This window comes from Osmerus eperlanus, chromosome 19, assembly GCF_963692335.1.
Source record: "Osmerus eperlanus chromosome 19, fOsmEpe2.1, whole genome shotgun sequence".
NCBI lineage: Eukaryota > Metazoa > Chordata > Actinopteri > Osmeriformes > Osmeridae > Osmerus > Osmerus eperlanus.
In genome coordinates, this window is record NC_085036.1 from 3,585,306 (window position 1) to 3,608,692 (window position 23,387).

Here is a 23,387-nt window from a genome sequence, read left to right on the forward strand (position 1 = left end):
TCGGAAGAATACTTGTTGCCATAAAACCATCTAATCTTTCACCCCTCACCTCTATCTCTTCCAGGTTCCAGAGGAAAACATACAGAGTGTGATTGGAGCTCTGAGGACTAATGAGAGCCCAGGACAGTAAAGGGAATGGGGAAGGTAGACAGTGAAAAAGTGAGAGCCTTGTGTCTTCATGGCCCACACATTGATTTATCATGTTCAACTCTTAAAAGTGCCAAGATCTTACCAGTGGACAGATATTGGGGGTGGGCAGTTGTGTGTGTGTGCTGGGAGAATGGGAGCTAGAAAGACTTGGGTGTTGGTTGTATGTGAGGGGGTGGGGGGTGCTGTCGGATGCTTTAGTTCAGACATTCGAAGTGGCCCTCCTTTTCTGAGATGGTGCCAACTATGCTCTAAATCTGCACATGTTCACCCCTCCACTGTACCAAACAACATCCACCCATTTGGGGGACCCTAACTCTGTAGTTACCACTGTATTTTTTTCATTCTCCTCTCACACCATTGTTTCACCATGACACAGCCTACCATGTTTGCACCCTTTTTTCTGCAACACCAGCTCCTGAGAAGCTGCAAGCCAGGTCTGGACTATTCTAACCACCCTGGTGTGCACACGTCCAAGCTGCCTGAACCCATAAGTGTTGCTTTAGTTTACCAGACTGAATCTGTTTTCGTCTTGACGTTCTGTTGTTTCTCCAATGCTGCTTTTCCTGCAATGACCATATTGTAATAGTTACCTGCCCTCCTCCTGTGGAAGGATAGAGAATGTACTCTACAAACAAGATCTCTCATTAGTCTTTCTTTTCTTAGTTTTCTCAGTGCCAAGATGTTTAAAGGCCTTCTCTAATGCCCAGTGCACAATTAATGAGGAAATAATTTCAGATTTTGAGCAGGTGTCAGATTCCAGTGACATGGTGTGGTCTGGAATTTTACAACTTCTGGAACTAGCATTTGATATTATTCAAGACTTATAGTAGAATTAGAATTATATATTGCTGGATTAATGATTCAAGATGTGTACAGGACTGGTCTTCATCTCTCTGTTGACCAGTAAGGTTCAAATTTGTCTGATATACTGGATTCTGTAATGAAACCTTTATGGCATGTGATTGGCAAATTTCTAAGGCACTGTTTCTATCATATCATTTATAAACAACCGTTGAAGTGTGCTACACCTAAGCTAGTGTCCATGTACTCGAGTGACTGGGTTGTTCTTGGGAGACCGTTCTGTTTGAATATTTTTTGCATCAACTGCCACACCATGCTTGACCTCCTAAGTCTTTACCATACATCAGTATAACAGTTTTGAAAATTAGCGCAGGAGAGGTGGTGGACATGAAGTAATTAGTTCCGTTATGAATGATTGTTGCTGTTGTGGATAAATGAACCAGCCCTGCAACACCCTGGTGTAAACCCCCCACCTTTACCCAACTCCTTCCCCTCTTTTCCCCCAGTCTGCACTTTAATACAGGTCTATCCTAAAGACCTGCTGTACTGATGTGAAATTGGAGAAAACCTATTTACCCCTTGAAGGATCCTCCTGAGAAAGGTAGACGTGTCAGTCTTAAGCATTTGGTGGGACTGTCTGTCTCCGCACCAAGCAAAAGCTTTTCTTCTGTTTGCTTGGAATAGCAGAAACCATATATTTATCAGTGTTAAAAGAAAAACTAAGGGTGACATTTCTTCTGATTGAAATAAAAAAACAACCTACTCAAACTGCTTTTTTGTTTGTTTTGAGCTTGTAGCAGTTTCACCTGTCATTTCTACTGTCTTTTGTTCAATTGTCTTAATGGCAGTCCTCAAGGCAATTTTTATCCCCTAGTTTTCTGAATTACTAATGGATCACTGGAACAATTGAAGCTTACATCAATGGTAATTTCATATTGTGATTAACATTTGATTTGATCTGAGATGGATACAATATAAATTAATGAGGACCCTGGGGACTGTTGGGAATTGTGACAAGATGCCATACCCCCTATTACTGATCAGCTTTTTATAAAAGGAAGAAACGGGTTGATTCCATGGTTGATAAGTCAATGCAAAATGCAGTACCTTTCTGTTAATTGCCTTTTGTTACCCAAATGCACTGAACAGTACCCACCAGTGTTGGAAAATGTGGAATTGAATCATTTAATTAATTCAAATAAAAACTGTCAAAATGATGTTGCCCAAGGCTGACCACTCAACTTATCAGAAAAAAGAATACAATGAAATATTAAGTGCAGTATACTTTCTATCTGTCCTATCAAGACAAAACATTTTATTTGACCCGTTTGTTAAAGAGGGTTTCTTGCTGTGCAATAACAATGTGGTCTGACATTGGTATTGCAAATAAAGCCTGTATTCTATATTTGAACACTGACAATCATTTTTCCATTTAAGGTAGATAGTTCTCTCAGTTCCAATGTTGTTGACCATTTTGTGGATGAACAAGGGTATGGTGAGCCAAAGACGATTGATGGTCAAACAGGAAGGAAGACCAACTGGTGTATCAACTTACTCACCGCTTCAGCTGTAATTGTCACAAATAAACAGCTGAGAACAGTAGGAAGAAAAGGGGAGTGGTATCAGTTATCTTCATCATTTGACTTATGTAAACATTGTAGAGTGCACAGGTCCTGTTCGCTTGCACAGAGAGGCCATACGTCACAAGCTTTTCCCTGTTTAAACATCAATGTGCTGGGTGAGGGGAACTCTGGTCACCCTTTGCAGGCCAGTAACAACACAGCCATATTGATTAGGGTGTAACAAGGTGGTAACTGCTACAAAGAGGGGAACATATTTTATACAGATATGAGCAAGATTTAGGCTTTGTAAGGGAACATGAGGCTGTGTAAACTCAAGCGACTGTGATGGATGACTTTGCATGAACATGTGGGGAGAATGTTTTCTACACACTTTAAGACAACTAATGACCAAAAAACAATTGTTGCGAACGCACTTGGCAACTAGTCATTTTGAAATGTATGCAATTGAAAATTACTGACAGCAATAGTACTTTTTACAGAACCACCCAACAGCGGTACGGGAGCATGATATCCGAGGATACAGTCAATCTTGCACAGCACACATTGATCTGGAGTCAAGAAAGTCCATATTATGTTGAACTGATGACTATGATGAAGCCAATTTTCGACTGTGGTCATCCTTGGAACAGGTGTTGCTTTGCATCATCAGACACTGGTTTGGGTGACAGCGTAACCCAAACAAGATGAAGAGGGATCCACCGCTCTGTGTGGCCTGCTAACACAACTTCTAGACAGTTTGTCTCATCCTGCATGGCCTGGACATAGGTAGTTTAGCTGGGGAAGACACACTGGGAGTAGATTGAATTACTTTAATGAAGCACCCATAGAGGACAGCTTTCACAGAAGGTTCCAAGCCTCAAAATGCAGTCCATGGGATGAAAGGTGAACTTGTCCGGATCCTTTTAGCGATGTGGGGAGAGGCTGGAGAGAAGATCAGAGCTCTGGGCCTCCCTGCTGGTGTGTGTGCTTGCGTGCATGCATGCGTGGGCAGGGGGTTCAGACAAGGGACTTCACTAGAGCCACCATGTGGTCAACTCCGCAGACCACATCCACCACATGACCTGGCACAGTTACCTAAAACCACAAAAAGACCAAGTAAATATGGTTTGAAAATGATTTGTTCAAAGCAATTGGAACCTTTAACATTTGATCTAAAATGAAAAGTAAACTAGGCATAAGTAGAATATTGTACACAACCATGGTTACACATAACTCACCCGCCATGGGAAGTACTGGTCGTCGTGTTTTCCAATACCCAGGCATCCTCTCACATTTTTGCCCCACACAAAGAGTTCCCCTTGGTCTATAACAAGAAACATAAAAATGTTTGAAAGCTCAATCAAGTCATTCATATTGAATTGTTTCTGCCTACATACAGCTTATCACATTACAAATTAAATGGAACAGCATCTGTCAGCTCTGAATTTCAGGTCCATCTAAGCCAAGTCAATCTACCAAAACAGGTTCACCCACCTGTCACAGCAGCAAAGTGGTTCAGTCCACAGCGGATGCTTGAGAGAGTCACTGTGGGGTTAAATTCTGAGCGTCCAAACAGTGTAGGAGGGACCAGCTCTGGGGTCTGGGATTCAGACAGATTGGGGCCTTTTCCAAGAATTCCATAGCCCCACACAAACACTTCACCTTGCTCTGCAAGACAAAATGTTTCTGTATCTGCAGTATAACACATTTCACACGGAAACACTATCTTACTAAGTCATTGTGAGTCTGATGAATAATTATTTTCTAATATAATTGTAAAAACATATTATAAAACCTACTTGAGCTTCCACTATTTTCACAACTCTCCCTAAAAGCTTTGCTAACCATTCAGTATGGCCACTTGTGTGCCTCCACATGCTGCCTGAGTCACCTTGCCCACCCCTTTGAGAGGCAAGAGTCGAGGAGAGCTGATCTAAAAAGGAAGGAACATGTGAGCATATGGATATAAAACAAGTGTGCTTTGCACCACATAAGGTGCTTGTCTAAATACCTCTTCCATGCTTTCTGAGATTTTAAGCTGTGATTTTTTTTTAAGATCCCATGACATGCTGTTTTTGGAATGTTTTATATATACATCTTAGTGGTCCCCTAATACTGTATCTGAAGTCTCTTTCCCGAAATTCAGCCTTGGTGCAGAATTACAGCCACTACGAGCAGTCCTACAATGAGCTTTCCTCAGGACATGCAGTTTCTGTGTTTGTATCTTTAAATGCTATGAGGAAGAAAGAGGCAGGGCTAACTGCCATGCTTCGGTCATTTGCAAGCCATGACGTCACAAGTAAAAACCAATATCGTGCTTGCACGGTCGTAGCTAATTTTCTCATTGGTGGGCCAAATTCTCTGTGCGGGCAAAGCAGAGAAAGGGGAGGTAACCTTCCATATTGTGACGTCACAATAAGAACATTTTCAAAACCGAGCGTTTCAGCATTCGTTTTCTCAAAGGCGGAGAAGAATATCCAGGGCTTGGTTTACACTTATCGAAATTTCTAGCCACTGGGGGACCAAAGGCAGGCTAGGGGAACTCAAATTAATGTTAAATAACCTCCTAAAATGAACATTTCATGTCATGGGACCTTTAAGGTTTTTCTGCAGCTCTCAGATTTATGATGTTTCATGCATTGTGTCACCTGGGTTGCCTCAGTTACACACGCCAGCTGGAGGTACTCTGAGTTGCCCCAGCCATAGAGCTGTCCCTCTGCAGACACGGCCAGGCTGCAGTCTCCATAGGTTGTCACCTGGGTCACCTTCACCCCTGTCAGATCCCCTCTTACAGGTAGGGGTGTGGCAGACATGTCTAAGTGGCCCAGACCTGCAACCACATCACCATGACCCATGGCACAATTTGGTTCAGTTTCATAGGTAATTGTACTATATTGGTTTTGTACCCAAAAAATCTAAAGTAAGATTTATTTTGACCAGAATCTTCTGAGCCAACATCATTGAAGAAGGTAAATTGTACAGTGGCTCTTCAATCTTCAATCAATGCAGGGGGCTCAGAAAACATTACACTGGCCCCGTCCACACTAGCCCGGGTAAATACAAATATGCGTATTCGAATTGAAAACGATCTCCGTCCACACTAGCGTTTTCATATCGTTTTCCAAATGTTTGCCGTCCACACTAACACGGGTACATGACAATCATTGTCATGGTTATCCCACTCCTGCCCCTCCCTCCAGCCATCACGCTGCTCTGTTTACATACTCCTCGGGCAATACTATTTGGTGTTGTATAATTTAAAATTGTCCCACCAGCTAGCTGTTCAGCGAGGTCTCACCCAGAATCGCCGCTCTGTTTGGTTTAAACCGTCTTCTCTGCCTTGTCCCCCTATCATTCAGGCACACCGAGTACAACGCTCGCCTTCTGCGTAGGAGTAACGCGTATCTATTAAGTGATAATACTTGTACCTGAAGTACACTAACTAAACTGGTAAATAAATTATAGAGATGGAGCAGCATATTTCTTTCACCTTCCATGTTCGTCTTGACATTATAGCTATAGTCTAAAGCGCAAGCTATCCCCATTGCCATGGCAACTGAACGTCATCGTATCTGAAAAGCTCCGTGGACCCCGTCCACACTACTACGCGAACCCGGCGTTTTCAAATGTCTCCGGCTAGGGGAGCGTATTCGAAAAGCTCAGTTTTCAGTGGCCGAATACGCAGTATTAGTGTGGACGGGAGGTGCAAACGCAGACATATGTATGCGTATCTAAATTTACCCGGGCTAGTGTGGACGTGGCCTATATTGACAAAAATATCGGTACACCTACACACTACACCTACAGGAGCCTTTATGACGTCCCATTCTAAATCCATAGCCAATAATATTCTGGAGTGTCTGTGGGAATTTATGCCCATTCAACCACAAGAACATTAAGGAGTTTGGGCACTACTGTTGGGTGACCTTAACATCAGTGATGCCGTCTAATCTGACCACTTTTTTCAGTAACGAGTAATCTAACGCGTTAGTATTTCCAAACCAGTAATCAGATTAAAGTTATTTGTCCAAGTCACTGTGCGTTACTATTTTGTCATTAATAGTAAAATACATATTTTATTTCTTCTTGCGTCTCTGGGAGTGAAGTCATGTAGCCTATGGGACAATTATGTCACGTTTTCAGCAAGAGGGTCACATCACGTGTATAGACCTACCACTCCCTCCCAGTGACTCTGAGTTGCCACTTTTCTCAAGCCCCTTTGCTCCGGTGCCATCTCGATTTGATTATATGTGACAAATAAGAAGGACAAATAAGATTAATAAACTATTACATGAACAAATGCAACGAACCGCAACTAAATCCATGTTTTTTCTAAAAGTAATGGTTCGCAAATGATCTCAGATTTACTGTACTCTGGGCGTTTTTTGGGATTTGTTTTTTCCCCCAAAGTAGGCCTACGACTTGAGTCGTTTTTCCAAGTGCGTTCTTAGGCCTTTCATTTTTGCCACTACTTTCCTGCCAAAATGGCGACGTAAACAGTCAAGTCACGTGACGTCCGGAGCTCTATAGCCACATGGGGTGGGCAACTCCCCATGTGCCCACCCCCAAATCCATATTATTGCCTATGGATTCTGAATAGGATGTCATAAAAGCCCCTGTAGGTGTAATGTGTCGGTGTCAAAATACGACATACAGTGCCCTCCAAAAGTATTGGAACAGTGAGGCCAATTCCTTTATTTTTGCTGTAGACTGAAAACATTTGGGCTTGACATCAAACGATGAATGTGAGACCAAAGATCAACATTTCAGCTTTTATTTCCAGAGGGGGTGCTCCATCAACATTTCTAACGCAAGTCGCGCTTACACGAATAAGTCTCACTTGGGTAGACGTCAACTTAGACTAAAGCCTCAAGCCGTTCCACTAACGTTCCGTTCCACTAACAGGCAACGCTAATTCAAGCTACACCTCAATAAGCTTAGGCTGTGCAGCCCAGATCAGGAGATCGTTGAAAAGAGGAGTTATGTCGCAAAAAGCAAAGCGTAAACCAGCAGTGGTGTTATTTTCAGCAGCGTAAAATGATTTGAGTTTTTTTTTTTTTTTTTTCAAAAAGGGCAATGTTGCCGCAATTAACACGGAAAGGGAGATTTTTGTCAAACCAGACCGTTAAAATGCATAAATTGTAGGCCATCTACTTAACATAACTATATGCCTTAAAAAGAATTGCTGCCACGATTCAAAACACTGAAGAAGGCCATGGTTAATTGCACTTGATGTGGGCTAATAATGTTTTTGTCTTCACATCTTGAACAAAATTAATAAATTACTTCAAAATAACGTTGCCACACACATTAATTAACTGATAGGCTAAATGCTGAGCTTTAAGATAAAAGGGAAAGATAACCATGACTAAATTGGAGATTCACTGAAATAAGTATTATTGCACAGATCCAGCACAAACGTTCAGATTAGAAGGTGACCCAAACTGTAGCACACTTTGCTTGGCAGAACAGTCATTTAAAATTGCTCAGCATGACTAAGAATATATAATTATTTTATTACGCGTGCATATTTAATCGAAATCCAATTATTACTTTCCTGGCTGACAGTGTATGGACAGCTGCCCCAGATTTCCAATTAACATAGTCTGCCTCCACAGATCCAGAGGGGGCTTGGACAGTGGCAGACTGTGGCTGTTTGAAGGGCAGGGGCGGAAAAATTTAAAGGGCTGCTACTGCACGACATGGGCTCTCACCAGTGTAACAATGGGAATGGGATGACACCCCAAGTGTCGTCACAAGCTCACTTTGGGAAAGCATGCCCTAGTGGGAACATTGTAGGGGAGACTGTTGGGCTCAGCATCTAATCGTCTTCTATGGAAAGGGCACCATTTGGGACACTTTCATGTAGGGGCAGCATGAAGGGCACTTCATAACAGCACCCTTTTCCATTGGAAGTAAGAGCACGGGAACAGTCAAATATAGACCATTGTAACAGCACCTTATAGGGTACTGCATCACATTTTCTCTACTATAAAGGAACTCATTAAGACATGTTTTGAAATATATAGAGGGCACACTATCATTTATTGCGTTAAGGGCACCCTGAGCACTCAAGCATATTTCACAATGTGAATGGCAGACACAGGGCACTTGGTCTCATTTTTGCCACTCTCGAGGGCATTTTAGAAACACTTTTTTCAACCCTGGGCTGGGGGCACCAGGCAGTCACCCCCTGAGTCTTCCAGTGGGCCTGGATACACCCATGGGGACAGTATATTGCACCTATAATATTGGGGAAGCCAGAAGGAGAGGATGAAGTAATATAGAGGCTTGTCAACAGATAGGCTGTCACATATAGGTGATAGGACAGTCACATATAGGCTACTTTAAACAATGAAAATGCTTTATACAATTGAATAAAAAGTCTCCTTGATTCTTTGTGTTTCAAGATGACATGGAAAACTGATGATAAAATTCAGGTACTGCTTTGGAGCAAGATATACCCTTCATATTTCCTGGCCTAGTTGCCTTTGCTAAACCTTTTTAAGTCACCAACCCTGTTCGAAAATGTCCCACATGCAAAGACACAGAGATGCAGACAGACTGAACAGTGGTCAAGGCTTGGCTACAGTGAGTTTGCTTCCTTGTGTGTGATTCCAGTAGACCACATAGTCTAGGCCTACTTACATAGACTGCAGTCTACTACCCTAATTTCTACTATTATAGTCTACTATTCTCCTTTCTACTACTTTCTACGAAGGATGGTAGGCTGCTCTTATGTCTTCATTGCCATCCTTAAGAGTTGCTAAAGTGTTTTTCTATGTATATATTTTTTAAGAATGACAGTAAAATCTATCAAGATAAACTATGCTGAACCTATACCTCTTCCACATATACTGGTCAGGGAAGCATTAGGCTACTTCTGTCTCTGAAGACCCTTGGGGCTGGTGGGATAAACGCTCTTTGTATAATCTGAGCACCTTCATCCACAGGGTTGTCAAATAACGGATACGCCATAATTTATTGTAACTTGTCAAGACGCTCTGCTTAGTTTTCTAAGGCCTTATTTTATGTCAATTAACCAATGGTTTTTGAAAACAGTTAAAGTGACATTATTTCTTAACCCTTGTGTAATCTTCGGGTCATTCTGACCCATCAGTCATTGTGACCCACGGTCGTATTGCGACAACTTTACCGCATACAAAAACAAAGTGAATCATTTTCTTTTATCCGTTGGGCTGTCTCAGACCCCCCACATTGCGATGGTTAAAATAAAATTATTTTTATTTGTTTTTGTATTGGGTAAACACAAGGATGGTTCGTTATGAACCTTTGGGTCATGTGACCCAAAGGCAGCACAAGGGTAAACTTGTTTATTTAAATTAATAAATTATTTGCCGATGATTTGGTTGCATCTTTCCTTAAATTGGCAGACAATATATTTCTGTAGACTTCTGAGTTCATTTTGCTGCTGCCATCATAGGTTACATCATCAATGAAGATTAATGAGCCCGTCCCAGAAAAAGAATAATAATAATACATTTTATTTATATAGCGCTATTCAAAGTTCTCAAAGTCACTGTACATGGTTAAAATGGTACATGGTTAAAATAAACATAAAACAAGGACATCATATAAAATCACAGCATTAACTAGAGAGGGTACAATTTCTGGGGAAATTGTAGGGTGTGCTTGCTTGCGTCGGTTGCACAGGGGTCCGTTTTTTAATGACATTTTTACAACTGATATTTCTGTATATTTTATATAAAAATGCATAGGGCCTACTTATTATTTGTAAAGATTACATAGATTTAAAAGCATATTTTTTTGCTGCTCATTTACAACTCAAAATACGAGTGAAGTGTAGAATGAAATATGATGTCTTCTCATTTCCCCTGCAAGAGGCAGCCTCATAGTTGAATCAAAACGAATAAATGTGGCAGACCGGTGTAAAAATGGACCTAATCTCTATGACTTAAACGTCCTTTTAAGTTTTCCCATCTCGTGATATTTTCAGGCATTTAGCCTACTCATATTGCATTCATTTATTAATAAAGAACCCCCTTTGAAGATTATTCTACGTTACCGGCAGTAGAAGATGGAATCGCGATTCAAACAGTACCATCTAACTGAAAATATGCCCCCAAAAACGTAAATAAGCTTGACATTTATTTAGTGGAAAATCGCTCATTCATAAAAAGCTCACTGGTAGCGATCATTGTCAGTAACAACGCAAAATGCGATATAGCCCTGTGTGGAGAAGCTGCCCCGGTAAATTCTACTACAGTACAGTACTAGACTACTGCTGTGTTCGTCTTGGTAGCGATTGCGTTGGTTGAATTCGATTTAACGTTCCGTTGTACGGTTTAGGCTGAAATTAATTATTTTCATGAACAGATTGACAAAGTTTAGGCTGTGGCAATGAAGTTCAGGTTAGTAGTCAGATAGTTTCACCTATTGAAAGACTTTTGATTTAAGTAAGGGGAGTGCCGAACATGTTCTGTCGCCGTTTGACTTCCTAAACAGCTGTGTAGATGTTTTCGTAGTGTGTCTCGCGTAGGCTACAGCGTTGCAGTGAGCAACACTGGTTTGAAACCACAGGTAATGATAATTTCACCAACAAATCGTTTACTTGTAATGTAATGTCATAATAAATCCTACAACAAAAATGTTTTTTGTGAGGAATGTTTATTTTAAGGATTGAAAACAGATGCATCATAGACCACTGTAGTATCTGCTAAATGACTAAATGTAAATGTGTTGCCCGGGCAACAGAGGCTAATGTCATGCTAATGCTTCAGTGAAATAGTAGACTACCGTTTCCGAAAGTAGATGTGGGCCTACTTCCTTAATAATATCAGCTAATATTGTACATTACATTTCACAATCGTGTTTCACATCACAAAGTAAAATGAGTAAATAGTTATCACCCTGGCCTCTTTGCTTGTGGCGTTTCTGCAGCTGCCTTGCAGTAAAGCTATAGTTAGCCTAGCTATCCCCCAAGTTAACAGATGCGAAACTAATGTTCTGCTACAGGTAGTCACGCGTGTTTTCGTGACGTTAGTGACGTTAGTAACGTCAGTGACTGTGGCTAGCAAATTAGCCACGGTTAGCTTCACTTTTCGCCACAAAAACTTAACTTGAGCCTAAACCATGCAACGGAGGGTAAATAAAAATACAAGCAACTCAATCGCTACCAAGATGAAACTTTTGACACCTAGGTTGTCTATGTAGGCCAAATATTGACGAAGATTTAGGGGGGCAAAAATAAATAAAAATTATAATAATAACTAGAAACGGCTGTTCCTGCGAAACGGCAGTGAGAATGCTTCAAATTGAAAACGGAGACCATCTTTTGATTAAAGACAAGTTCCTTAACCTCTGTTGTCAATATCGCCAATAAAAAGTAAATACTCTTCAGTTACGAAGCATTTGTTTGTAGCTAAGTACTGAATGATAGTTATTAGACCGTATGTGACCTGGTTTCGCCGTTCTATTAGCAGCCATGATGACAGTAGAGTCACTAGAATGGCCATAACTAACAAAAGATCAAATATCGAATCTGTCCGTTGTTCTACATTGCCCACATAATTACGTATATTTCATTCCAAGACTCTGCCGAAACCATAGATATCCTTTATGTGTCTGTGCGGTCAGAAATACAACTCCTTTGGCAGTTTCAAAAACGTTCATGGTGCGTGTCTGTTTGGTTGCCACGGTGATGGCGCAGCTGTGATAGCTAACGAGCTAGGCAGAGAGAAAAACGAAAATGTACCTAGCATCCACACCTCAAACAAGTTGACCTAGACGCAAAACTACACGTACAATCAATAAAATGAGGATATTTTCCGAGACCCAAGACTCTGCCGAAACTAGAGATGTCCTTTATATGTCTGTGCGGTCAGAAATATGTCTACCGGCAGTTTCGAAATAGTCTTCCTTCTTGCTTTCTCTGACGGATTTTACCCACCTCTCCATTGAAGTTAGTGAGAGAATTTGAAAGGCTGCTCTCGCTTCAAGGCTCATAGCTGAAAATCTGTAAATGTGAGCTCTTTAGTAGTTACATTGGCTGAAAGAGGACAATGTTTCCTACATTTTAAGGTATAACTTGTTTCTGTAAGTTAAACTATATGAAAGTTAGAGGAACTTGTTTGACAATTTAGTTGAATATCAGAAAAAGAGCAGGCAGCAGAGTGTGCCACTCTGCTGCTCATTCATAAAAATCTAGAAGGAGCAAACATTTTAATGTATTTAAAACTGTCATAATTCAAAATTGGCTGAATATTTGAAAAAGTTGAATCATTTGGGAATAGTTGAATGTCTTGTGAACATTTTAAAGGTTGAATGGTGTCTCTAACTGAAAGTATGCTGAAGTAGTTACGTTTGAAAGAGGAGGAAGCTTTTAAATGATTTGAAAGGATTTACCATTACTTTTAATGGGAGAATAATTTGCACTAAAACCTTAATGTCTTAAAAAGTATAAAAGTGAGAAATACCAAAAGTCATAGCCAACATCTCCTGAAGGAGCTGAACGTTTTGATACAAAAAATGTAGAAATCGGTGAAAGTATGCGGGACTAGTTAAAGGCCAGAAAACGGCGGAAGAACTAAGAAGTTGATACTAGAAAAGGCTGTTCCTGCGAAACAGCAGTGAGAATGCTGAAAACCTGAATGGGGATAGCTGACCATGCTAAAAAAGCTGAAAATAGTGAAAATTTAGTAGAAAGTTATAAGCTGAAGCTTCAAAGCAACCGAAAGGTATTTTTGAAAGGGGCTGGAGCAGCATTCCAACAATGATTTGAAAGGATTTACCATTACTTTTAAAGGGAGAATAATTTGCACAAAAACCTTTATATTTTAAAAAGTATAAAAGTGAGAAATGAGAAAATACCCGCAAGCTGAAATGAATTTCAAAAATGTGTGAGTGACACAAAAGAGGCAGTGTGGAAGTTGAACTGCATCATCTGCATCATCTTAACAAAGCTAAGAGCTAAAATAGCCTACAATGCGGGAGAAGCTGAAAGCTGAACTGTTAAACAGAAGAAGTAGGCTAGCTAGTCGGAACAAGAATATTATCGTTTTAACAGCTGAAATTATAGTTGGGATAGTAATAGCAGTAGCAGATGTAGCCTACCATTGAGTGCATTTACTCGGCTTTCTTAGTAGGATTCAATGTGTTGATGGAATGAAACATACAGCAGTAGGGCCGATACAGGAAGACACGGCGACACTTTGTTGCAGAAGGATGATGGTGCAAGTTTTGTCCGTGGAGCATACAACGATTAATAAAAAAGAATCATGTAGACGTGTTTATTGAGTAATCGCATAACTAATTACACATGTAAACGGAGTAATCGTATTATTGGCATAAACCGACAATTGCTAGTAATCGTGTTTCTCATGGTCAAGTAAACGTACCAATCACCTGTGTGAGAGACTGAGTGGTGCGTGTCTGTCGTTACGGTGATGGTGCAGCTATGATTGCTAATGCGCTGAGGGCAGAGAATAAGAGAAATGTAGCTAGAATCCACACCTCAAACAAGATAACCTAGACGCAAAACTGTACGTCCAATCCAAAATATAAGGATATTTTCCGAGACCCAAGAGACTGCCGAAACCAGAGATATTCTTTATATATCTGTGCAGTCAGAAATACGACTCTACCTGCAGTTTCAAAAACTTGTTCCTTTTGCTTTCCTGGTGCTTGTTTGTTTGGTTGCCACGGTGATGGCGCAGCTGTGATAGCTAACGAGCTAGGCAGAGAGAAAAACGAACATTTACCTAGCATCCACACCTCAAACAAGTTGACCTAGACGCAAAACTATACGTCCAATCCAAAATATAAGGATATTTTCCGAGACCCAAGACTCTGCCGAAACCAGAGATGTCCTTTATATGTCTGTGCGGTCAGAAATACGACTATCGGCAGTTTCAAAATCTTGTTCCTTCTTGCTTTCTCTGACTGATTTTACTCACCTCTCCATTGAAGTTAGTGAGAGAATTTGAAAGGCTGCTCTCGCTTCAAGGCTCATAGCTGAAAATCTGTAAATGTGAGCTCTTTAGTAGTTACATTGGCTGAAAGAGGACAATTTTTCCTACATTTTAAGGTATAACTTGTTTCTGTAAGTTAAACTATATGAACGTTAGAGGAATTTGTTTGACAAATTAGTTGAATATCAGAAAAAGAGCAGCAAGCAGAGTGTGCCACTCTGCTTGCTGCTCATTCATAAAAATCAAGAAGGAGCAAACATTTTAATGTATTTCAAACTGTCATAATTCAAAATTGGCTGAACATTTGAAAAAGCTGAATCATTTGGGAATAGCTGAATGTCTTGTGAACATTTTAAAGGTTGAATGGTGTCTCTAGCTGAAAGTAAGCTGAAGTAGTTACGTTTGAAAGAGGAGGAAGCTTTTTAATGATTTGAAAGGATTTACCATTACTTTTAATGGGAGAATAATTTGCACAAAAACCTTAATGTCTTAAAAAGTATAAAAGTGAGAAATACCAAAAGTCATAGCCATCATCTCCTGAAGGAGCTGAACGTTTTGATACAAAAGTTGTAGGAATCGGTTAAAGTATGCAGAACGAGTTAAAGGCCAAAAAACGGCGGAAGAACTGAGAAGTTGAAAAGCAATAGTGAGAATGCTTAACAGCATTCTCACAACTAGAAAGGCATTTCCTGCTGAAAATGCGTTGGAATGCTGAAAGATGAAATTATTTTTCTTAAATTGCAGAAAATACAGAAATGAGAAAATACCCGCAAGCTGAAATGAATGTCAAGAAATGTGTGAGTCACACAAAAGAGGCAGTGTGGAAACTGAACTGCATCATCTAACAACGCTAAGAGCTGAAATACAATGCGGGAGAAGCTGAAAGCTGAACTGTTAAACAGAAGAAGAAGTAGGCCTAGGCTAGCTAGTCATAAAAAGAATATTATTGTCTTATCAGCTGAAATTATAGTTGTAATAGCATTAGCAGATGTGTGCATTGAGTGCGTTTACTCGGCTTTCTTAGTAGGATTCAATGTGTTGATGGAATGAAACATACAGCAGTAGGGCCGATACAGGAAGACACGGCGACACTTTGTTGCAGAAGGATGATGGTGCAAGTTTTGTCCGTGGAGCATACAACGATTAATAAAAAAGAATCATGTAGACGCGTTTATTGAGTAATCGCATAACTAATTACACATGTAAACGGAGTAATCGTATTATTGGCATAAACCGACAATTGCTAGTAATCGGGTTTCTCATGGTCAAGTAAACGTACCAATCACCTATTTGAGAGACTGAGTGGTGCGTGTCTGTCGTTACGGTGATGGTGCAGCTATGATTGCTAACGCGCTGAGGGCAGAGAATAAGAGAAATGTAGCTAGAATCCACGCCTCAAACATGATAACCTAGACGCAAAACTGTACGTCCAATCCAAAATCTAAGGATATTTTCCGAGACCCAAGACTCTGCCGAAACCAGAGATATTTTTTATATGTCTGTGCAGTCAGAAATACGACTCTACCTGCAGTTTGAAAACGTGTTCCTTTTGCTTTCCTGGTGCGTGTTTGTTTGGGTGCCACGGTGATGGCGCAGCTGTGATGGCTAACGAGCTAGGCAGAGAGAAAAACGAACATTTACCTAGCACCCACACCTCAAACAAGTTGACCTAGACGCAAAACTATACGTCCAATCCAAAAAGTAAGGATATTTTCCGAGACCCAAGACTCTGCCGAAACCAGAGATGTCCTTTATATTTCTGTGCGGTCAGAAATACGACTCTACCGGCAGTTTCAAAATCTTGTTCTTTTTGCTTTCTCTGACGATTTTGTCACCAGATTTGCATTGGTCTCTATTTGGCGAGAGTTGGACTTTGTCTCGCTTTCGTGGGGCTCTGAACAAATGTGTACGTCTGTTGGATTCAACAGACAACTGTCTACGACCAGCACAAAATTTGCTATCTATTGATCCAAAAACGAAGCATGAAGAGCGAAAATTGTGGTAATGCTGGCAAACTAGAAATATTTTTTCAACGACATCCGAAGCTGCCCTCCACTCTAAGCTTTCAGTCTGCGCTCTAGGGTTTCACGTAAACACCCATGTAAATCTCAGAAATGGCTTGAAAAAGTCATGAAACATAATCAGTGATATTGAAAAAAGTTGAATAGATATCAAAAAGCTGAATTATTTAAAAATAGTTTAAGGTTTTGTCAACATTTTAAAGTTTAAATGGTGGCTCTAGCTGAAAGATTGAGGAAGTTTGAGAGGATTTGAAAGAAAACTCCATTGGAAACCCAAGCATAAGAGGTACAAAGCTGAAAAGTCATAGCACCCATGGCCTGAAACTGCTGAATTTTTTGATAGCTGAACGGTTTTAATAGCTGAAGATTTGAAGGTGCTGAAAGGTGTCACGGAAGAAATAGAAGATAAATAATAAAAAATAAGTTGAATAAAGATTCAAAGAACAATACTTGGAATGCTGAAGCAGCATTCCAACAATAAGTTGAATAAAGATTCAAAGAACAATACTTGGAATGCTGAAGCAGCATTCCAACAATAAAGATTCAAAGAACAATACTTGGAATGCTGAAGCAGCATTCCAACAATTACACATTAAAAGCAGATCTAAAAAGGTGTGTTTTGACTTATGATTTAAAAGTTAACAGGTTGGTGCAGTCTCTGATGGGTTTGGGGAGTGAGTTCTAGAGGGAGGGAGCGGCAATGGAGAAAGCTCTGTCACCCCAGGTTCGGTGCTTGGTCCTGAGTGGGGTGGACAGGAGGTTTGGAGGGAGCGGGAGGGAGTGTGGTGGTGGAGCAGGTCGGTGAGGTAGCGGGGGGCCTGGTTGTGAAGGGCTTTGTGAGTGAGAAGAAGGATTTTAAAGTGAATGCGTTGTGGGACGGGGAGCCAGTGGAGGTTCTGGAGGACGGGGGTGATGTGGTCATGGGAGCGGGTTTGAGTGAGCAGACGTGCGGCAGAGTAAAGGCTAAAGTTTGGAGAAAGGAGCTGCTCATGATCCCAAACATACAATCTCATTGTAGAAGCCATGCAAGCCCAAGCAATGACATTACGTCCACTGTGTTTCACAGATGAGATTGTATGTTTGGGATCATGAGCAGCTCCTTTATTTCTCCAAACGTTAGCCTTTCCATCACTTTGGTAAAAGTTAATCTTTGTCTCATCAGTCCATAACACTTTGTCCCAGAATTTTTGAGGTTCATCTCTGTACTTTTTGGCAAATTCCAGCCTGGCCTTCCTATTCTTCTTGCTAATGAGTGGTTTGCATCTTCTGGTGTAGCCATTGTACTTTTTTTCATGAAGTCTTCTGCGAACAGTAGATAGTGATACCTTCACTCCGGAGGTTGTTGCTGATATCACTAATAGTTTTTTTAGGGTCTTTCTTTACAGCTCTTACAATGTTTGTCATCACCTGCTGATGTTTTCCTTGGTCTAGACTACCTGTTCGACGTGTGTTACTTAGTACACCAGTAGTTTCTTCTTCAGGACATTCCAAATGGTTGTACTGGCTATGGCCAATGTTTGTGCAATGGCTCTGATTGATTTTCCATCTTCTCTCAGATTCACAATTGCTTGTTTTTCACCCAAAGACAGCTCTCTGGTTTTCATGTTGTTTTCACCTATGAATACAGTCTGCATAGGCAAAACCTATCCTACCCAAAACCTGAGCATAGACATTCGTCTATGCTCATATTCATATTTCCATATTTATTTATTGAATAATGTATGTAATAGGACACACCTGGGCAACAAAACACCCCTGTCAGTCACATGTTCCAATACTTTTGCTCACATGACAAATGGGTGGGTTCGAACAAAAAGTGCTATTTTCTAAGTTGTGCATCAGATTCAGATGTAAATACCTGGAAGTAAAAGCTGAAATGTTGATCTCTGGTCTCACACATCGTTTGATGTCAAGCCCAAATGTTTTCAGTCTACAGCAAAAATAAAGGAATTGGCCTCACTGTTCCAATACTTTTGGAGCACTGTATATTATAAAGTGTATGTATGGTCATTCATCCAAATAAACTTTGATGATAGTACTTAGAAATAAAAAAAGTTATGTGGGTAGTAATAAAATAAAAAAAGTAAACAACAAACAGCTAAACTGATGAAGAGTATTTGTATCAGGCAGCAATAATATTCTGAAACTTACAGCAGGATTGTGTGTATGTGTATGTGTGTGTACTGGTTACACTTTCATACCAGTCTGTCCATCTGCCCCCCAACCACAGGCATACACCTTGCCTGTCTCAGTAAGGAAAAGACTGTGGTCCTGCCCACAAGCAACCTATAGGACAGACATGAAACTAGCAGCCATCAGATATAATGCAATCCTAACATGGAACATAAACTGTTTTCACTGGGTGTTGGTAAAATAATCATGCTTATGGGATGCTTATTCAGGGAATGCTATTCTAATAAACAAAGCATCACTGAAGTGTGTATGCTTCGAAGAATAATATGAACACACCTGGGTTACAGTGCTGTCAAACCCCAACATCTTATGAATGACGTGACTGCAACTGCAACAAGATATTAAGATAGTGACACAAACCGAAAGAGATTGAGAGATGAGAAAAATGCGAGAGATAACAGTTATCAATTTGTGATAGAAGGAGGCCTGTCTCTACAGAAAAGGTCACCTCTTCCCTCCTTGCTGCCAGCCACATTCTGCCAACAACACAACCATTTACAAAAAAAAGGTATATTACAACAGTTCTTAGTTCATATAAAATCTGAAAAACGAACAACATTTGTGCATATTGTTCTAAAATGTCAAAGGAATGTATTAATCTATGTTTTGTTATAAAACTAAGAACCGCTTGATGAGTGCTGGACTATAGTTCCTGGAAAGGTAATCCATGCCCTGCCTCCATTGATCTGACAGTGTGAGTCACAGCATGACTCAACACTCAGCAGAGAGGCATGACAACAGCAGAGACAGATTTAAGATTCCACACACAAGATTATCTGGCCATTGTCTGCTGCTTGGAGATGTGTTTTTGTTCATGTAAGTGTAGGTATATGGTATATCAATAGGTATGTGACATATGTGAACAGACATACCTGTAGATTTCATCTTCCACTATCTTCCTCCCACATTGTCCATAGGCATTGTTCCCCAGAGTGAACACTTGTGGGAGAGAGAAAACGAGAGAAGGAGAAACATGTGGGTGTATGCACTTGATGTTATGTAATTACTGGGGAGAATGATAAGGATTTCATGGCTGAGTACAGCATATGACCAATGCTTTCTGTTCATCATTGAAAATAATTCATTTTAGATCTTAAAAAATAGACCCATGTACTGTAATTGGATATTTAATACAGTGTCTAAATGTAGGTTGAAATCATAGGAACTTTATCTAATCCACTTTTCCAAGAATATTGTCTGCAACTTATTTCTACAAAATCATTTTCCATCATCTGGGTTCAAATCAAACACTTGGACTTTTGAGTATGTCCTAAAAATAGTGGGTTGGACCAATTTTCATAAACTCAACTTCGACCCCCTTGGTGGCACTAGTGCTCGGGGCAGTCAGAATCAAGGGAGGGTACCATGAACGCTGACAGCCCGGTCATCTTGATAGTTGGGGAGGCCAGTGTTTCCCACACAGACTAATTTGTGGTGGTGCGCCACAGAATGAACACCGGCCGCCACATATTGCGTTTCGTTATTCTTTTAAAAATGTTGTTTCCGCTATTTAAAGGGGTGATTGACTGGATTTTTGGGGTATTTCACACTGTTCCTTAAGGTCTCCAAATAGGGTATGTAACATTGGTTGTGCTGAAAATGGCCCGGGTGCTGTTCTATGCCCCCTGATACATCCAGTGAAATTTTCCCGGGAAAAAAAGCTAGGTTTTCTCCTTTTATGGTATGCTCATGAATATATAAATGAGCTGCACGCTGATTGGTTGGTTTACAACGAGTGAAGCTGCGGAGCAAAGACGCAACACAGCCAATAGCGCTCACTGAAACAACGAAGGTGGAGACTTGAAATAAAAACGAACAAATACATCTATTGTGTCTACACAACACTGTTTTCAACAGATTGACTAGATATCATTTGAAAGGATTACGTTCGTTGTCGAAGCAAACAGGATCGCCTTAGGTGGGTAACGTTAGCGCTACAGCTTAGCAAACAAACTATCGTGATCAGGGATGTAGTGGGGGGTAAACGCACGTAAACGCCGTTTACGCACCTCCCGAAATTGCGTTTATCCACCTCTAAATAGCGTTTATGCGCGTTTACGCACATCTAAGTTCTCTGCGCCTTGTATTCTGCCGTTGGAATAATCCGAAATAAATTTGGTGTAATTTTAAAACACCAAAGACTAAATTTCATATTGTTTAATATATAAACGCTGTAGTCTGAATCATTTCATCTGCGCTGTATGGTCTGTGACCCTCCAATCAATGCGTTGCGGCTGCGGCGGCGACACCAATCAGGATCCACGAAGTACACACATACACGTTGTGGATTAGCTAGTCTACCTGTTTGGAATGGATTAATTAGCCATGGATATCAGGCGATTTTTGAAGAGACCATCGAGTGCTCCCACTCCCACAGATGCCCGCAAAAGTAAGTAAGTAAGTCTTTATTTATATAGCACATTTCATACAAGAATTGTAGCTCAAGGTGCTTTACATAAAATCAATAAAAACAATAATACAAGTGATAAACAATTCAAACAAAAATAAAAATCCCAATAAGATCTCTGTTCAAGAGAGAAAACAACTTTAAAAAGTAGGAAAACCCTTTTGAGATAAAATTACTTAAATGCTTCTGTAAAAAGGTAGGTTTTAAGCTGTCTTTTAAAAATGTCTAGAGTGTTTGCTTCCCTAATATTTATGGGTAATTTGTTCCATAGTTTTGGGGCGTAATTGACAAAGGCCGAATCACCAATCTTCTTATGACTGCTTCTGGTGACCTCTAATAGGCCTGCATTTGATGATCGCAGTGTTCTAGCTGGTGTGTAGTTTATAAAGGAGTTAGCAATGTAGCTAGGTCCTTGTCCGTGTAGAGCTTTGTATGTGAGGAAAAGGACCTTAAAGTCAATTCTGAAGGTAACAGGGAGCCAGTGTAAAGTAGCTAGGACAGGACTAATGTGTTCTCTCCTTTTAGTTTTGGTTAATAATCTAGCTGCAGAATTTTGAATGAGCTGTAGTCTTTCAGTGGTTTCAATTCACGTTTGTAAACGTTGTTTTGGTTTGCACAACATCGCATTAAGACAGGGACAAACGGCTAGCCTACTATGATTAACGTTCTTATAAATACGATGATGCAGATACAAGCCAACCTTACCGGTTCCATCCAAATAGGCCTAATGAAACGTAAAAATTAATAAATAAACAGGGTTCTCAAGCCTCTGTGAAGGGGATGAAATGCGTGTGTCGTGAGACACGCATTTCATCCCCTTCACAGAGACTGTTGAATGAAACACAGTCAGGAACATGAAATAACGTTAGCACCATTGCCAATAAACTAGGCTAAATCATTACACATTCTACCTATGCCCTTGCGTTAGCAAGCTAAACTAGTTTAAATGCCTACAGTCTAGGTGTTTTCGCTATTTAGCTGTTCTTGCATTCCTTGCAAATCAGCGTTAATAAATATGGATATTCCCATAGATAAACATCAGCCATGCCTGTCTAGTGTCTTGCTCTTTGGGAAGATGGTGAAAAGTGTCAGGATTCCCGGTACAGCCTGGAACACTGCATTTACGGCGCTCCATTTTCAATATCTTGAAAACTTATTAACTTTCTTAATTGTAATTCCTGTGGAAGTACAGAGCAGCGTGCAGCTAGCTAAAAAAGTGTCGGAGATCTACGCGACCTCCGTTTATGTTCCTGGACCAGAAAACCAGAGGGCGGGTAAATGTACGTTTTGGGGCGTGACAAAGTTGATGCTGCAACTTGTGACGTCACAAGTTGCACTGTTTCAAAAGCTAGTGTTTGCAAGTTGCAGTTTCAAAATAGTAGTGAGAAGTGAAATTTTGATAGGATAGAGGTTTCAATGGACTTTGAGGTTCACTGTATGTCCATTTTACACACCAAACTGTCAATTTTCGACTATGACAAGGTAAAATCGGTTTTGCAATCAATCGCCCCTTTAACCCTTGTGCTGCCTTCGGGTCACATGACCCAAAGGTTCATAACGAACCATCGTTGTGTTTACCCAATTTTACCCAATACAAAAACAAATAAAAATTATTTTATTTTAACCTTCGCAATGTGGGGGGTCTGAGACAGCCCAACGGTTAAAAGAAAATGCTTCACTTTGTTTTTGTATGCGGTAAAGATGTTGCAATACGACGGTGGGTCACAATGACTGATGGGTCAGAATGACCTGAAGATAACACAAGGTCTAAAACACGCAGCGTATTCGTTCAGCTGCATTTCCTTTCCCTGCTCTCCCTCGGTCACTCACGTGTCTCTTTCACATACAGACACACAGTCACAACGTCACAACGTCAGCACACGTTAGCAAAGACGCATAGATACGCCGTTCTAGACAGACAGCGATATCAGCGAGCCATCACAGCATTAGTACCATAGCTAAAAGTCTAGGAAAGTTTAGGTTACTTTTCGCTAGGTACCTATGAACATGTCTTAATCTGCTAGACAAGTGGGTTCCTCTTCGTTATTTTGGTGAGCAATCTCACGTGCCCTACTTACCGGCGTCATGGAGCCGACCAGGCCCGCAGGAAGGTATTTTGAGTGGGGGTGCTGAGGTATTGTCTATAATCTGGGCTACAGTATTTGCATGGGGAAAAAATAAGCATATATATATATATATATGTTGCATATGGAAAATAAAAACTCGGACATGAACATGAACACTCTTGGTCTCTCGCTTACTAGCGCTCGCTCACACACAAAAAGTTCTAATTGGCCCATGT

At 40.5% G+C, this 23,387-nt stretch overlaps 2 protein-coding genes across 4 annotated transcripts in view; one reads left to right on the forward strand and one right to left on the reverse strand.

Moving 5' to 3' along the window:
- Positions 1-2,362, forward strand: part of castor2 (cytosolic arginine sensor for mTORC1 subunit 2) — an 80,022-nt gene extending 77,660 nt beyond the window's left edge. Inside the window, exons 9-10 of one of the 2 annotated variants that reach the window (XM_062485093.1) lie at positions 65-159; positions 1,458-2,362. In XM_062485093.1, the coding sequence (XP_062341077.1) occupies positions 65-130 (66 nt within the window). In that variant the 3' untranslated portion in view covers positions 131-159; positions 1,458-2,362. Of the gene's footprint in view, positions 1-64 lie in introns of both variants that reach the window. The other variant, XM_062485092.1, reaches the window with a different exon arrangement.
- Positions 2,287-23,387, reverse strand: part of rcc1l (RCC1 like) — a 31,178-nt gene continuing 10,077 nt past the window's right edge. Inside the window, exons 4-11 of one of the 2 annotated variants that reach the window (XM_062485083.1) lie at positions 19,551-19,617; positions 18,955-19,006; positions 18,687-18,771; positions 5,162-5,343; positions 4,359-4,446; positions 4,008-4,181; positions 3,752-3,837; positions 2,287-3,608 (exon numbers count right to left, since the gene is read on the reverse strand). In XM_062485083.1, coding sequence (XP_062341067.1) covers positions 3,531-3,608; positions 3,752-3,837; positions 4,008-4,181; positions 4,359-4,446; positions 5,162-5,343; positions 18,687-18,771; positions 18,955-19,006; positions 19,551-19,617 — 812 coding nt within the window. In that variant the 3' untranslated portion in view covers positions 2,287-3,530. The remainder of the gene's footprint in view (positions 3,609-3,751; positions 3,838-4,007; positions 4,182-4,358; positions 4,447-5,161; positions 5,344-18,686; positions 18,772-18,954; positions 19,007-19,550; positions 19,618-23,387) is intronic. The other variant, XM_062485084.1, reaches the window with a different exon arrangement.